Source organism: Pomacea canaliculata, linkage group LG11 (genome assembly GCF_003073045.1).
Source record: "Pomacea canaliculata isolate SZHN2017 linkage group LG11, ASM307304v1, whole genome shotgun sequence".
In the NCBI taxonomy this organism is placed as follows: Eukaryota; Metazoa; Mollusca; class Gastropoda; order Architaenioglossa; family Ampullariidae; genus Pomacea; species Pomacea canaliculata.
In genome coordinates this window covers 22,118,799-22,135,399 of record NC_037600.1, presented here as the reverse complement: position 1 = coordinate 22,135,399, position 16,601 = coordinate 22,118,799, and the positions used below count along the sequence as shown (strand labels likewise).

At 40.3% G+C, this 16,601-nt stretch overlaps 1 protein-coding gene across 1 annotated transcript; it reads right to left on the bottom strand.

Moving 5' to 3' along the window:
• Positions 1-3,969: 3,969 nt before the first annotated feature.
• On the bottom strand, positions 3,970-6,122 carry LOC112575413. Its single transcript, XM_025257278.1, has 3 exons — positions 5,891-6,122; positions 5,258-5,613; positions 3,970-5,091 (listed from the first exon to the last, which is right to left on the bottom strand). The coding sequence occupies exons 1-3, from the start codon at positions 6,076-6,078 to the stop codon at positions 5,021-5,023; spliced, it is 615 nt and encodes a 204-aa protein (XP_025113063.1). The 5' UTR covers positions 6,079-6,122; the 3' UTR covers positions 3,970-5,020.
• Positions 6,123-16,601: the final 10,479 nt, after the last annotated feature.

Genomic DNA, 16,601 nt, shown 5'->3' with positions numbered 1-16,601 from the left:
TCTTACACATGCAGATTTTGAGTTTCAATTCTGTATAGTATAATTTGTACCAAACTTAATTAAATGCTCCTGATACGTGAGTAAAGAGTGTATATGTTAAATCTTTGACGAAACATGAAGTGAAGTAATATGTGCTAATTAAACAAAAAAGCAGAACAGAATTAAATAGGGTGTAATCTATAAATAGTAGCCGAACTGATCCATTTCACACATCTTCCTAAACTCTGCGGGTGGACCATCAAATAGTCGAGGCTTCTGAAAGCCTTTGTGCCGATGTCATTCCGTCTGTTATTCTTTATTAATCCAGAAAAGACAACGGAAGACCCAAAAGAGAATCTCAAACTAAAATTCAGCTCTAGTCGGGTGTGCTACCTAGTTTAATACTTTGCTGGTTTGTGTTTTTTTTTTTTTTTTTTTTTTGGTTTTTTGTTTTTTGAGGAAAAAAGAGGGGGGGGGTACACTTTTTTAGTTTTTTTTAAAAATCTTTTACACACCCGCAAATCACTAATCTTGGAATCAACACAGAATTTTCTTGTTCTTTTTGGTGCGCGTTTTATGTTTGGATCGGAGAACTTGTCTGTCCTATCATGTGTGTTCTGTTTTCCACAACTGCTTTAATTCTAAATCCTAATGTGAACATGATCACACGTCTCGTTCACTTAAAGGATAAATGTTGACTTCATTTGAAAGATGTGCACAGATTTGCAGCAGGCAATAATTCGTGCGGACTGACACTCTAATTCAGGTAATCAATTTTAAAATAAATTTATCTAAATTATTTATAAATTATAGATACATGTTCTTTTTCACCCTCATGCACTATGCCAACATGCGTAAACCTACAGCCCATTGTAAACGTAAACACGAGAGTGCGAGGGACGAAGGGGGCACACAAATGATGAAACAATTGCACTGCCGACTCTACAGATGTTCTAAGAAAATAATTTCACTGATCAACAAAGGTCAAGTGCACATGAAGCACGGAGAATTTCGCCGATGATCAAGTCTGCATGTCGAAGAAACGAAGAGGCACCAAACTCCACACACACGATGGCAGGCCCGTCAAAAGCACACACAATCACAAGTCACACACGAGCAAAATGTGAGATAAAACAAAAATACAACAGATGGTTGTAGAGTTAACGTTTGTAGACGATATTTCACGGCGAATCTTCAAATAAATATTTTGCGCTATGTATATATACACGACGACATAGAAGTGTATCAAAAGTTGAGATTTCATCATCATGACATTCTAGAGATGGTAGATGAATTTACTTTCCACCTCGAAACTTCCAATTGGGACCACAACGACAGAAAGTCTACTCGTCCTTTGTTTTTACTTGATGTGAATATGTCAGAGCGTGAGTGTCGATATTATAGGCTTTTCGCGGAATACAGAATATTAGACTAAATAAATTGAGGCAAATAGCTAATTAAAAAAACCAACGGTAACAACAACATAAAGAAAAAAGGGGAAACAAACTAATTCTTGGTATCATCCACTCATTCTTTCCTTTGTCCAGCCTCCTCGTAAATACCTATACAATAGATGGTAGCACGACCTGAATAAATAAGACTCAGTGTGTAGACCGTGTGATATTGATTTTGACACTAGTTGTTATGTAAACAGAGACACGGACCTCGTGTTGTGAGATAATATAATGACGTCATGTGTATAATTATGAGGTCATGGCGCGGTGACCTCACGGAAGGCCTGCTAAGCTCACCTGTTGTAAGGTAGACTCACCACTAGTAACGACGTCCTGTCACGCTCTGAATAACACTTTACACATTTCCACTCAAAAGGGGTGCACACTCACAATCAAGTTAAGTTTATTTTCAGAACAACAAAATATAATACATGACATATGAAAAGAAATCGTCCTTACATACAACAATAATTCAAACTTGTAAGTTTAAAGATCAAACTTTATTTTCTATTCTTTCCCTTGAGCATTCCTGGTAATGTTGTTGACAGTCTTGCGCTACACTTGTATCTACACAGCAGCTGTAATAACCAGCCTACAGAACACTTTGTTACACTGACTTTGACTTCTATTGCCTTCAACTACACCAGGGGACAGGAAGCTTTATTTCCTTCAAAATTACACAAACGATATTTGTGTTAATGAGAACACGATGAAGGCAGTAATGTTCTGTAACACTGTAACATTATGTAAGACATCTAGTAACATAAATTACACACACGATAAATTATAATATAAATTACATTTAATTGTTCCTACGAGACCTCTTCCATTTACATAAAAACGGCATTTATTATTATCGTTTATTTTCTTATATAATAAATTATTCTAAAAGCTGTTTACTTAATATTCTTGTGTCAAATCCAAGTTCACAGTGTCCACAAAAGACTTTCTCTAATAGTTGCACTTTTTGTCCTCTCTGTTAATAAAATCAAAGGAATTGTGAAAGCCCAGCAACAAGGACGTAAATGAGATTTGCAGTGAACCTTGAACTAGTTTCGACTGAACTCTCACCATCACACATGTTATCTTCTTGAGGTCTTGTCAATACTCTGTAAGGAAGTGTTGCAGTGACGATGTGTTGAACATGTCGATTGTCACGAGTTTGGCGAATACTAAAGAGCGGGTCTGTTACCTACTCAACTGTCTCCGCCGAGAGATGCACGACACGCCAGCCCTCTCCTACAAACACAATAAATTAGTAACTACCTGACTAACCGCCGGCCCCCCTCCTTGCCCCTGCACCTGCACCTCCCCTGCAGCCGGCGACACTTGACAGTCGCGACAACGATCTTCGTGTGTAAAAAATAAAATAAATGATGATGTCAAACTGAAGGGGTTATTTTCAGCTGAACTTGAGGAAAAATTCGAGCAGATCATCGCACACAAACGCAGCCAGTAGTCCGCATTCAGCCTGCTATTCAGAGATAAGACTCAAGGAAGACAACTCTAGTAACTTCTCTTCCTTTACCTACGACTTTCAGTACATCGTAAGCTTTCAGCGCTTCTCGCAGATTTCAATGTCTAACTTCAGGTCCCGCTGACCGGTCGGCGAAACTGTTAACTTGTCCTCTGGAATCTTCCTAGATACCCTCAAAACCTTACCCTTGATATCAACGTGCTAAACTATTACCGTCCTGTCTCCAACTTTTTTTTTTTTTTCAAAAATTCTTCAAAGAGTAGTTCTCAAGAAACTTTTATCCCATCTTAAAATTTTGATTTCTGAATCACATTCTGCTAATTGTCCTTTACATATCTCTGAGACTGCCCTGCTTAAGGCTACAAACGACATTTTGTCTACTGTGGATACAGGTGACATCTCATGTCTCACCATGTTAGACCTATCGGGTGCCTTTTTATACTATAGACCACACTACTCTCATTTATAGACTCAGTTTTGTCTATGGCATCTCATTCTCTCAATTCCACTGGTTTCAGTCATATCTCTGAGATAGGACTTAGTTATAGTGGATTGGTGAGTGTCTCCAACAGTCTTTCAACGCTAAGGGGTCCCCCATAGCTCTGTACTTGGTTCCATCCTCTTTATCATGTTCATCAAGCCACTTACTACTCTAATTCAATCTCACTCTTTATCTTATCAATCCTTTTGCTGACGACACTCAGTTGTATACCAGCTGTTTTCCTTCTCAGGCACACACTGTTATCCAGAGCATCTAAGATTGTATTATGAGATTAGACAATGGATGACCCACACGTTAAAACTAAATGACGAAAACAAAGAAATTTTTTTTTTTTTTTAAAGAACAGAGCCTGTTTCGCCTTCACTGCCTGTCTCTGTTGGGGTAGACGATGCCTTTTTTTTTTTTTTTTGCTTTTTTTTTACTTCAACACGTCACTTAGGTTACATTTTGTCTGCTGACATGTTACTTGAACGTGTTTATCAAATCTCTCGTGCTGCATACTACGAGCTCCTGAACATCCATTTACCATGCTCTGTGGAACTCTCTTCTTCATCGCATTCACCACTCGGACTACAAGGCTACATTCACACGCTCTGTGAACACATATCTGTTCACCATGTGTCATGTACGGGTTGATATCAATGTTACAAGGGATCATTCGCAGAGCATCTGCGCATAATAGGGCGAACCAACAGTATAACACAAAATACAACATAAATTTATACAATACAACCAACAGATATGATCCAACACAGTTGAACTTTATTGTAAAGTGTGAAAATGATTTTTTTTTCCTGGCTATGAAGAATGGAAAATGCAATATTATAGAATATTGGAGATGTCAAACAACACTGATAATATAACACTAGACGTACACGCTAACAAAACTACATCAGCATGAAATGATTGATCAAACACTCGCCATTAATTCACACAAGGTAAAGCATTACACAAACACGGCTAATATTACATCCAAATAAAAATAAAAGTAACGTACAAAGAAATATTTTATTTCACTAGATGAGACTGTAAGTCAAATATAACCAACTGCAGCCACTAACACGAACTCTAGTGTTGTGTAAAGAAAGATTTATGTTGTTGTTGTCCCTAGTTGTTGTCTAAACACGGTTTAATATTTTTGCTGACGCCAGTTGTTGTGTAAACAGAGACACGGACCTTATGTAGTGTGTGACATTATGTGCATGACATAATGGGGTGATGATGTGGGGATGGACTGAGAGTAGAAGAGGAGACACACTAAAAATAAGTGTTGATGTCAGAGAGACAGACACGTGACCACAACAGGTGACAGGTGAGTTAGTGCTAAGAGGAGACAATCACAAGTTGTGCCGTACAGCGGGACATGAGTTCAAGTCTAGCAGAGTGAACCCAGTTAGACGCAAGATCCTTTAGACAGACGACGACTTTTCTCTCCAGACCACAAACACGATGTCTATCCGCCACCCACACTACGTCACTGTGGGCCGTGGCCACGTCCTCGATGTCATCATCCGTCATCACCTGCACTGGGATACCCCCTTCTTGCAGTCCCTTCACCACACCTGAGTTGTACCTAACGTCACCCCAGTACAACACCAGCACGTCTCTCTACTGTAGACAGGGTGGTGCTGTGCCGCTACTGGTAGGGGTGGATGTTGCAGAAGTTATTGTGCTGTACTCTGTCAACAGTCAAAATTAGTTTATTAGTTAAGCCACGTGTCACAGAGACTGACGCGTGACAGACACACTCCCTTCTTCACAATATTGTTTGTCACATGTTGGTTATTAATTACACATGTAACTGTTTAACTGAAACAACAGAAACAAAACAATACCCCAACTTACCCGTAACACCATCACGGAGACTGTGTAGGAAGCTGCCCACCTCACGACCGCACATCACACAATCGACTGGCCCATCATTTGTGTGACCCTGACTTCGGTGACACAGTCGTGTGACTGGCGGGCCGTCTGTGTGGTCGGGTACACCTCGCTCTCTGTACGGCAGGACAGCACAGTTCTCAGTGATCTTCTCGTCCTGCTCGACTTCCCTGACGACGGCCGGAGGAGAGCGGAGGGGTCTGGTTAAATATTCCACTGGCCATCCGGCGGGTGCGTCTTCATGGAAACAACTTGCGACCCAGAGATGGAGACGAGGAACTTGTGTCAGCAGCTTGTCACAGAAAATCGCCAAGCTAGACCTGTAAAGCATGCCGCTACATGTGTTACACCATGCATTGTCACTTATTTGTGCGTTAAAATTTGTGTAAAGTGCGTGATATCATCAACTAGATGACATCAGACTAATGACGCGTGTTATGTCACAACCGATGTAGCATATCTACTTTTACATCACAACACCAGGTGTCATAACTATTGATAAATTTTCACCTGCTAAACAAGCGGTAGCGGTAATGACATCAGAGCTAGCGCAATCTACCTGTTTGATTTCATTACATCACACGCTGTACAACTCACCTGTTACTCACTATTTCATCAGCGATGACGTACAACGACCCTCCGCTCGCCGCCTGTGACAAATCGTTAACGGCCTTCTCTATGTCTTTAACGTCATCAAGATGATACAGCAGGAGGTGAGGCTGACCGGGTGATACACCTGCTGACTGTTGTGTGTTTACTGTCTGCAGCAACAGGTGATACAACATTTTACTCGCTGCACGACTCCCCCTCCACGTACTGACAACGTAGACGTGGTGACCACACCGCAGCCACTGTATGGCCATCAGCAGCAGCACCACAGTTTTACCTGTACCGGGCGGTCCGGTGACAAAGAGTGTGGGAGGCGCCGTGTGTAGCAGGTGAACTTGCTCCGGGAAGAGTGTGATTACAGCAGTATAGCACTCTCCTGTCCACCACACGGCCTGACCCAGGGTCTTGACACTCACACGTGGAGGACATGTGCATGGCACACTCACTGTTGTCGCCGGACCGCAGAACCTACAACAAATCACAGATGGATAGACCTATTTCGAAAACAACTTTGTAAAGTATCTAACATTCAGAAACGTCTTTTTGTAAAAAAACTAATGCTTTATCAGATCTTTGTTAAAGACAACCTGAACGGTTTGCCATAGTATCAGTTGTGAGTGGATATATGCCTATATATACCTAACCTGTAAATCTAAACTTCCAAACCTCAACCGTTAATTAATTATTCGCTACAATTTGCACCTGCGATCAACGAGCGACTCTAACAGTGTAATACGTCACGTTGGTTCACCATTCACAACATTGCCTGCAGTCAACACCAATCAGAGAGAGAGAGAATGGGCTAAGGTCGGATTATTCGGACGCATTTCTCGTGATTCTCAAAAAACTTAAACACGTGAAATGTAGACTTTTAACTTCTGAATAACCGCAACTGTCGCTGTGATTGGTGTTGACTGCAGGCAAGGTTGTGAATGTTGAACCAACGTGACGTATTACACTGTTAGAGTCGCTCGTTGATCGCAGGTGCAAATTGTATCGGATGATTAATTAACGGATGGGTTTTGGAGGCTGATATTTACATGTTATGCTTAAATCGCCTTTATCTACCAATAAGTGGAAATACACAAACCATTCAGGTTGGCCTTTAACAAAATTTTCTGTAATTCATGTGCTGTGTTAATTTGTGGTATACGGTCAAGTTCGAAAATATACTATAGCTAGAAAAATCGGAGAGTGCAGTCGTCTAACAGGCATGCATACTTCGTGTTCATTATTATTTTGTGCTTTAAAGAAATGTTAAAAAGTAATGGTAAAGCTTCAAAATCTTGAGAGCAGTCGCTCTCTAATTACTTTGATGAAAAAAGAAAACATATTTAAAACCAAGGACACAAAGAGCTATGTGAAATGTTAAGTTAATATAACGTACAGCTATTAATAAGATAAAAAATGTGACTAAAACCTCTTGTGTAATTTGATTCTTCCTGTCACCAAAAAACTGGAATATCTTGAAAATAATCTATAAACTTAATGCAATGTTATAAAAGATATTATTATACATATTGAATTCTGGACTCACCTGGCTACCAGTGTCTTGTACACCTCAGGTGTCATGCGACTGTCAGGTCCAGCCCCAGCCACACGTCGCTGCCACCAGTGTCCCAGTTCCCTCAGCACGTGACTACTGACGTCACACGGGGTCTCGGGGTCAGACAACTGATCACAGCACAGACATAAACCTGGGATGTCGGCGGGGTCGGATGTTCCCAGACACTGACACAGGTCCTGACAAAGATTATAATACTCGGAATACTTTACATGTACAGGTAGGACAGAAAAATCTCTAGTTCGACTAAAGTTAAAACATTAATATTTAAATTTACTTTTCTACACTTAATCCTAAAATAATTAAGCACTGTTTACGGCTGAAACCCGAAAAAATAGAAGCTGTCAAAATCCTCACCTGAGTGAGGTCGGTGTCATCTGAGACAGCCCGTTGCACCTGACAAGTCGTGAGGTTGGGGAAAGCGATGGTCTTAGTGATGCGCAGACCGGGAGCGATGTCGGACACCAGGTGAGACAACATGGCCTCCGCCTTGTTTAACGATTGTATGGCTTCTTTAAGTTTTATCTTAAAGTTACTGCATATATCTTGTTGTGACGTATCGTATTTGCTCCAATTATCTCCAAAAGCCTTCACCTCACAGACGACAAGACCATAATGTCGATGAATGAGGAGCAGATCCAAGTTTCCCTGTCTGTCGCAAGACAAACCACTGGGAAATGTCTTAGTTGAAGGCAAGTAGGCAGCAGCAGCAGCGTAGCATGGTTCGCCCAGGTACTGTCCAAACCTCAGCTGACTTATTCCAACTAAGACTTCTTTATTGTGTTCTGACATCGTCTGCACACAGACGAGCACCCGCTCCATGGCTTTATCATGTCTCATGTCACTGTCCTGAACAGGACAAGGTTGCGAAATAGAATCCTGAGCAGCAGTGGATGGAATCATCGTCGCTTGGTTCAGCTCAAAATCTTGTTCAGATGGTGGACGAAGAACCAGAACATCCTCACCAGACACCGACTGTCTAGTCATCGGCACGCGGTTGAAGTAGACAGGAGGCAGGAAGTAGGCGCGTGAGTCGAGATCAGGGAACGCGGCCTCCACCCACTGGAGCCAGAATGTCTGGGCTTGGTCTGAGATGGTTTCCTGTTTAAATACATTCTCAAATAAGGATACTAAAGCCATAGTTTTATTGTTTGTCCGTTCTAGTACATATCAACGGAACAAATTATCTTCAAATAACAGACTGCACGGGTTTTTGCATGGAAAGATTAAGGTGTGAGTAAAAGAAAGAGAAAATAAATGCTGCATTTGCCGAACTCAAATAATGGCAAAGAATCGCGAGAGATGTGGCTAACTACTGCGAGTGGTGTTTATGATTAAACAATGTTAGTAGTGAGTTTTTTTTAACAGGTATTTTAGTCTTAGTGAATGCAGTCTGTCGAATGTTTTCTACTATTGCTCTATCCTGCTGTTGTCTAATTTTATTTTTTTTTTAACTTTAGAACTATTCATGGTAATCGGCACTGTTGTTTTAATAAGTTCTCTTTTCTGTCACACAGATAACATCAACGGTGAGGTTAATAGAACGGTCAATAATCTCTCTAACACAAACACACTCACACGTGCACACACTACCTGTTTGACGAGTTCGATTTTCTTTTTTAAACATTTTTACTCCTGCAGAACGCTTTTCCCGATGTGCATATCAGAGTCAGTATCTTTCTCATTCTCTGTTCTCTAACACATATAAACCAAACGGTGGTATTAATAGAACGGTCATTAATTTCTCTCCAACACACACGGACACACACACACACTACCTGTACACCTGTCGTCGCACTGATGACCCTGACTGCCGCCTCAATCTGACCTGGAACACCTTGAATGACGACAATCTTCATACCTGGTACAGGTGAGGGGTTAGAGTCGAACTTGACATCAGCGCCTGTCTTCATCTTGATCTCTTGGAGTGGGTATTTGTTACCTTAGTGTCACGGAAAACAAATGTTTACAAGTAGTATTCTAACTTTGATTCTTTACTTTAATGCCAACTTTACCTTAATGTCTTCTTCTTCTGTTTTATGGTGTGAGGATGTTGGCAAAGGCAAAAAAGGCAATATATGTGCAACGATTAAAATAAAGTCTTAACTAGATTATATTATTTAGGTAATACTTTCTACCCAAAATTCTTATAAAAGCATCGGTTATCTTTAAGATAAAGGAAACAAAAAGTAAATAATGTACTGCACGAAAGAGGGATGATAAAAAGCAAACGACAAGTTTGGAAGTGTCAGCCAATGTGTTTTTCTAGATGACTACCAGCTGTACTGTAAACACACAAATAGTAAACACACGAATGTTACTGAAGGCGGTTTATATATTGGGTCAAAGGTCACCTACTGTCGTCAGCCAGAACAGCAGCCTGTTCATCAGTCACGGCGTGCAGGTAAAAGTTCACACGGCCTCCGCCTCCTCTACCAGATCCTCGTGTTGCCCTAACATCTTCACCTCGTGCTCCACTCCGGCGACTGCCCTGTAGAGACACAACATGGAGGAGAGAAAACTGCATGCACCAGTCTGTAGATGTGCAAAACAAGATGTACATCCATGGATGTCGAGTGCATTAAAATATTAAAGTATTATTTCAATCGGATGGTTGCCGAAAAAAAATCGAGCTTTATTATTGTCACACAAAAAAAGAGATACAAGAATAAACTATTATTAAGATTGCATAAACGTGTTCGAAATATCAAAATACTATAAACAGCTTTTAAAAAGGGGTAATTTTAACTTATTTTAAGAAGAATATAAAGCAAACAGTTTAATGTTCGCAGCTGAAACCATCGATGACTGAAAAACAGATAAAAGACTAAACTATTATTTTATGTCAATGACAGGTGTTTATGTAACTACAAATTTTCCTATGTGAGTGACACTCTACACGTTCACTCACACAATTTACAGACGGATTGTGGGATTATCATCACACACATTAGGGGAGCTACTGTAACAGTCGCCAGTGTCACCATGTCATGTTCTTACTTGTTGTGAAGCTGGTGGTGGATGACCAGACATGGCGGTGGTCTCCCTTTACACAACTAAGCTTGTAGTAGGCGGCGTCTGCTACCTGGTCTTTGTGAGGACAAGAAACCAATCATGGTGCTGAATGTTGTTGTCTACTTGATCTTCAGGGGACCTGTTACACATCGACAACACTTACTTTGGTTTGTTTGTGTACATAATAACGGCATCTACTTCAAGGGAGGTAAGCTATCGGTCCATACTGTTACTGGCATGTAATGTTTTGCAATTTATCGTAACTTGCCAATAATTTAAAACCGTAATAAACAGGCTAAAACATAAGATAGTCACATGCTTAACACTTTACAAGAGGGTTAGGGGGGTCAACAGATAAGGTCTAGGGTCTCGCTTGTACTGCATGTAGTGGGACTGATAAGCGGAAGTGTACTTTGATGAGATGATGACTATTTGATATCTGACCATAAACTCTATAATCCCTACAATAATTCTGGATAGAAACTATTTACACATTCTTCTAAACAAACATGTAAGTATATTCAGTCACTGACCTCGCTGTTGCTTCTCTGCGTAATGGCGCGCATCCAGTCGCAAGTGACCCGGATGTTTACCTGTAAGTTCTGTTTACCTGGGAGTCGATTAAAAGTCTAACTTATCGGGTGTTCCTGCTATGTTCTTACTTGTATCAGCACAGGAGGTGTAACCACCACCCTGCAGAACACTTTGTTACACCTACTTTGACTTACCTTGCGTTCAACTTCAGCAGGGGAGGGGAAGTTTTTTTTCTCGAACGGCCATTTTGATATTTATAACATTTTAATGCGCGGCACAAACAAAAATATCCAGTACTCATACGAATATGTGACTAATATAAAATCCAAAGCGACGGAATTTACTGATGTTTTAATGAGGATTTGGGGGGAAAGGTGGAAACATGTTTTTGTTTGAAGGATTTTTGCTTTAGAGTATGATAATTTAGTATATTATTAAATCGTCGGAAAAATGACATTTTGGTGGGGAGGGAATTGAAAGAATGTAAATCTATATCTTGCTAGACTTTAACGAAAGAGATAATTGGTTTCCATTGCTCTTTACTATGGGTACTTGGCCATCGAAACCTTCTTAAGCTAGGTAGTTACAGTTACAGGTAGTTACAAGCTAGGGAGGTAGTTACAGTCCAACGTGTCAAGCAAAGTCTTATTCGTCTGTACTCAATAATAGTTATTAAAGTGAACTTCAATCTCTCAACACCAGACCATTCCTGTTACAGTTCTGTAAATAATCACAAGGACTTTGTCATGGGCAGACTGTGACATGTCGCTACACATTTTAATCACGAACATTATGACTTTATAAAACTACAATGATTGAATAACTTACCTCTGTAAGTTTGTTGACACAACTGCCAAGCATCGAGTCACTGTGGCTTAAGCCAGTGTGCGAAACGGATTTCCCCACAGTTATAGAATGTATTTTCATAAACTCAAGAATTCAAGGAGAAACAGAGTCCTGCTGGTCACAGTTCATGTGTGGAGATGTAAATACAATTAGGCATTGTTACATGGTGATGGTCGGTACATAGTGTGTGTCTCAACGGCGACCGCGTGTTTTAACAATTTTCAGTTAATGTCGCGTTAATCTCGGCCTTTCTCTCAGCGCCTGGGGACGCTCCTGTTCCAATAGGCAGCTCACAGCAGACGACGGCTGACGGCTGTTTTTTTGTACAGTTCGCGGGGAAAAGGTCAAGGCCTTCTCCCGCTGACCTTAGCCGTGCCTTACGTCACGCTCTTGCTACGTCACGTGACGTCGGCTTGAGTGCTGTGTGCTGCCGGTGGGAGCTTTGGGGGTGCACTGGTCGGGCCCCTCCCTTCCCTGTCCAAGGTTTTGGCGTGAAAAGCGTTCACGCGCCTTGGCATGGGCTGGGTGTCGTGGGCGCTGGCGATTGGTCACAGCCCCTGGGCGACAGGAAGTGACCCCCAGAGAGCAGCGTCCCTCGTGGCAGTTCTGACCTGGGCTCTGTGGAGAGAGGAGCGTCTTGTGTCGGAAAGGACGGCGGGAGGCCGGGCCAATGTGGGCAGTGTGGGCCGGGCGCGAATTTGCTTTTCCCGAAGAATTGTTGTATAGCGACCTCATCCGAGCCTTCGGATTGGCCGCTAGCTCACGTGACTTACTCTCTAACCCATACAGCTTTGCACATACACATATCGCACTGTTTTGGGTTGTCTGTTCATAAAAGAGTCTGATGGTGACGAGCGACTGCTACGCTTCAATAAAGGTGAAATTGCACATTCACTGGGGTGTAGCTGTGTATGAAACACGCAGGCTAATAAATTTTACGGAAGACGCCAATATTCATGCGGTGTAGATTGTCGTAGTTAGCGATAAACATCGTCGATGATTTTATTTTTAAATCATTTACGTTGTAGGGTACTATAACTGTAACCATCTACCAAAACAAAGAAAAATGACGGCAAAAGATCCTCTTATCTCAAGTGAGACTAGTGAACCCCAATATTTGAGACTGTCTGCTTTCTCCCTTGGCTCCGCTTTCTGTTGCTGGGTCATCAACTTTGAATTTTCTGTGTTGATTTCCATACCATACACTGATGATTCTTTTTCAACACACTTAACATGAGCAATCAGTTCTTGTTCTTCATCTGTTAACCCATGTACTTCAGAGTTTATGATAACTGTGTGTGCTGTTAAATAACATTCCATCCGCATAGGAAATATTAAATAACAATATGTACTTCAACGTGCATGTTAAGATCGGTTTCTCTCCACCCCCACCTCCCCCCAGAAGAAGTCTGGCAGGTTCTCAAGTTCTAGTATGGTCAATAATCACCTGTTGGAATGAACAATGCAACAGTTAATGGCTGCCAAAAGCTATTTTGTTTTTGAATCTTTTCAAAAGAAACAGCTTTTTTTGTAGTCTATATTGTTCAAGCATTTCTACTATTCTTGCAGAACTTGCAGCATCATGATAAACTTCTTAAACAGAGACTCACAAACTCAATAAACAACTGATGTCCAAGTTTTATTTTTTGTTTTGCGGTGACCACTGGTTCTGTCTACACAGAACAAGTGGTACTCCTCTATGTAAGTTTATAAAAATAATTTCTTAGCAATAAAAAGTGAAATATTTTTAAACTGAGAATTTTAAAGCCACACTAACCTGAGCTCATAATAGCAAATTCGCAAAAGACAACAGTCTAGCTAAAGCACACAGACATGGCTTCTGCATTCCAAATTGGCTCTTGGCATAACACTAATCAGTTCTGTTAAATTCTACCAGTACAACATTAGTATCATTAACATTCTATGTAATTACTCCAGAATTTTGATTATACATGCTTATGCCCACTTGTATAATCCATGAAACATGGTGAATGAAGGAAGCTCTGTATGCAACTTGTTCATCTGACATGGGATTGTATTAACTTCAACTTCTCTGACTTGCAATGTTATGATGTTATAGAATAAAATGTTACATTAAAAAACATTCTGTGTAAAAATGAACAAATTAAGACTTGATATAAACATAATTCTTGCTAGTAAAAATGTTCATAAAAATGGACAACGTAAATCATAAACTAGCATGTAAACTTAAAATATCAGGACTGGCAAAAGACAATTCTTAACATTCTTTGTATATTTTACTAACATTAAGCATAATCATAAAACAAATTCAGGTTTGACCTATACTGACAAATACATGCTCATTCCATTTGGTGCATATCTTGTGGTAAAGCCTCTAGCAAGTGAGTCCATTTTCTGTTATATTCTTCAATCCAGTATCATGTTGTGTTTCGGTATTTGTGTTCCCTATTATATTTTGAGCAAGTTGTTTTGCCATAGCGTTTGATAGTAACTACTGTTTTTTCCTTCAGCAATCTAAATGTATACTGGAAACCATCTGAATAATAATAGCAACATACACACAAGAAACAATATTAGGATTTACAAGAGTTCCATACTATGTCCTGACCTGATATTATTTTCCACTTTCATTGGTCACCAAAACAGGTGAAATTATTACCATAAGGCAACCCGGAGGATTGATTGAAAGCATGATGGCAACCATCTTTACCTGAATTTTCAGGGTACTCAATTAGTTATGAGTGAGCAGCGAGGAGGATAAACTTAGTTTTAATATTCAAATGTCCAGGGCTTGGATTTCTATAACAGTGCTAAGTGTTAATATATTATACATGACTTAATGATTAGAGAAAAAATATGGGCCCATTAAGATTATGAACACTCTAGGCCGAAGTGTAACCATTACTTATTAAACTGTTTCAATCATGCAGATCTTACTCATGCTGCTTAATGCCTTTGAAATGTAGGCTTCCAAGTGTGAAGAGTAGAGGTCAATCTGTTGGCATGCAAGACTCCTCAGTGTCATCAAAAACTATTCTATAGACGCTATAGAACAGAATAACATGCCATGAACTGGAACACAGAGCCCTTGACTATTCCATATGAAACAAAATCCATATTTGTACAGAAAAAATCATCACATAATATAGCCAGTAAGCTTTTGTCTAATTTAATGTGTTAAATCATTGAGAAATGCAGAGAATAGGACAGGGATGCAGATTTTACCCTGTTTTAATCCTTTTGGGCAGTTATAACATAAAAGTCAGGTCCCCACCAACCCTTACTCTGTCCTTAACATACTTTGATAGCTTTAACCATTTTGCCAGGTATACCATTTTTTCTGTAATACGGTCCAGAGTTTTTCTCTAATCACTGAATCGAAGCTCTCTGGAAGTCAATGAAAGGTACATAGAGCTTTTCATGATTTACTAGCTGCTTCTAAATACGTGCAACCAAAGTATATGATCTATTGTGCTGATCCCTCTTAAAGCCTACTTGTTCTTCACCCAGAGTACGTGTTGCTCAATCTATTCAGTGATTCTTTTGTTAAGTATAGAAATGTAAATTTTCACTACAGATGTTAAACAGAGAAATACCTCTCTACAGTTTTCTCATCTGAAGGCTCGGTAAGGTCCATATACAAGAAGTTTTAGGAAAAATAAATATACATTTAGTATCACCCTTATTATGTAAAGCTTGCATGGTAGCTTCAACCATGCATCAGGAAACAAACCATTTTCAAAAAGGTGGTTAAACTGAGCTAATAGGAAAGGGGCAATGGATGCTGAGGAATATTAGAAAAAACTCACTTAGTTGGCGCCCTGCTGCTTCATTATTTTTCAGTGTGAGTGTGAAAGAGAAAGTGTGAAGGAGGATATCAAAAAGCTGATTTCTGACGATGTTGTGTGTCATGTTTCCAGAATCTCTAGAGCTACCATTTGGATGTGTTGGTTTTTTATCCAATGTTCTCGTTTTGTAGGACACATTTGCTTAAGTTGTGGAGCTCGCTGAGGCCGCCGCTTGGCATCATATGCATGTTCCCATCTTCACTGTTTGAACGCTTCAATCCTTTGTTCTCAGTGTCATGTTTTTTTGGTGGTCTGCCTGATTGTAAACATCGCCGACCCCCAAGAGGCATTTGTCTGCGGCTGACGGCTGTTGGTTGGACTTTAATACCACCTCTCTTTATGACTGAAAATGGCATGCATTGATGGTCTTTACCAAAGTGTGCAGGGCTGAAACACGACCTGTGTCTGTTTTAATTCTCTCCCACTTCGATACAAAAGCTCTACTGCTGGTGCATATTCATTGGTATTTTCATTCAACTGTTTCTCCACGGAAGCTACAAAGTTGTGGAACCTCATTTTTAGTGTTGTCAACTCTTCAGATGTTACAGAGTTATCAAATTCATCTGCAGAATCATTATGAAGAGGATGTGAGTCAAATGAATTGCCTCCTTTTCAGTGTTGTTTCCTCATCAGTAATACAGGGTTTTCAAATTCGTCTGCAGAATCATTGTGAAGAGGAAGTGAGTCAAATGATTGCGTAGGTTCATTTTCTTTTTCTGCATCAGATATTTCCTCAAGGCAATCTTCCAGATCCTGTGTCTGCCCACTTCCACGTAGTGGTGCAACCATGTGAATGCAACATTCTGCTTGCCTGTTGCAAGATACATCATGTGAGACTTCATTTTTCATCTGTTCTAGCAAAAAATTTTGAGCTCCAGTGAGTAGTGGCTAACTACTGCAAACTGGTGTT

What these genes read in the sequence shown, in the direction of transcription:
- LOC112575413 (XM_025257278.1), bottom strand. Translation starts at nt 6,078, where the DNA reads ATGTTGTATCACCTGTTGCTGCAGACAGTAAACACACAACAGTCAGCA. An exon ending in GATGAAATAGTGAGTAACAG is followed by an intron (nt 5,614 to 5,890) that starts GTGAGTTGTACA and finishes CATGCTTTACAG; the next exon opens with GTCTAGCTTGGCGATTTTCT. An exon ending in TCTCCGTGATGGTGTTACGG is followed by an intron (nt 5,092 to 5,257) that starts GTAAGTTGGGGT and finishes GACTGTTGACAG; the next exon opens with AGTACAGCACAATAACTTCT.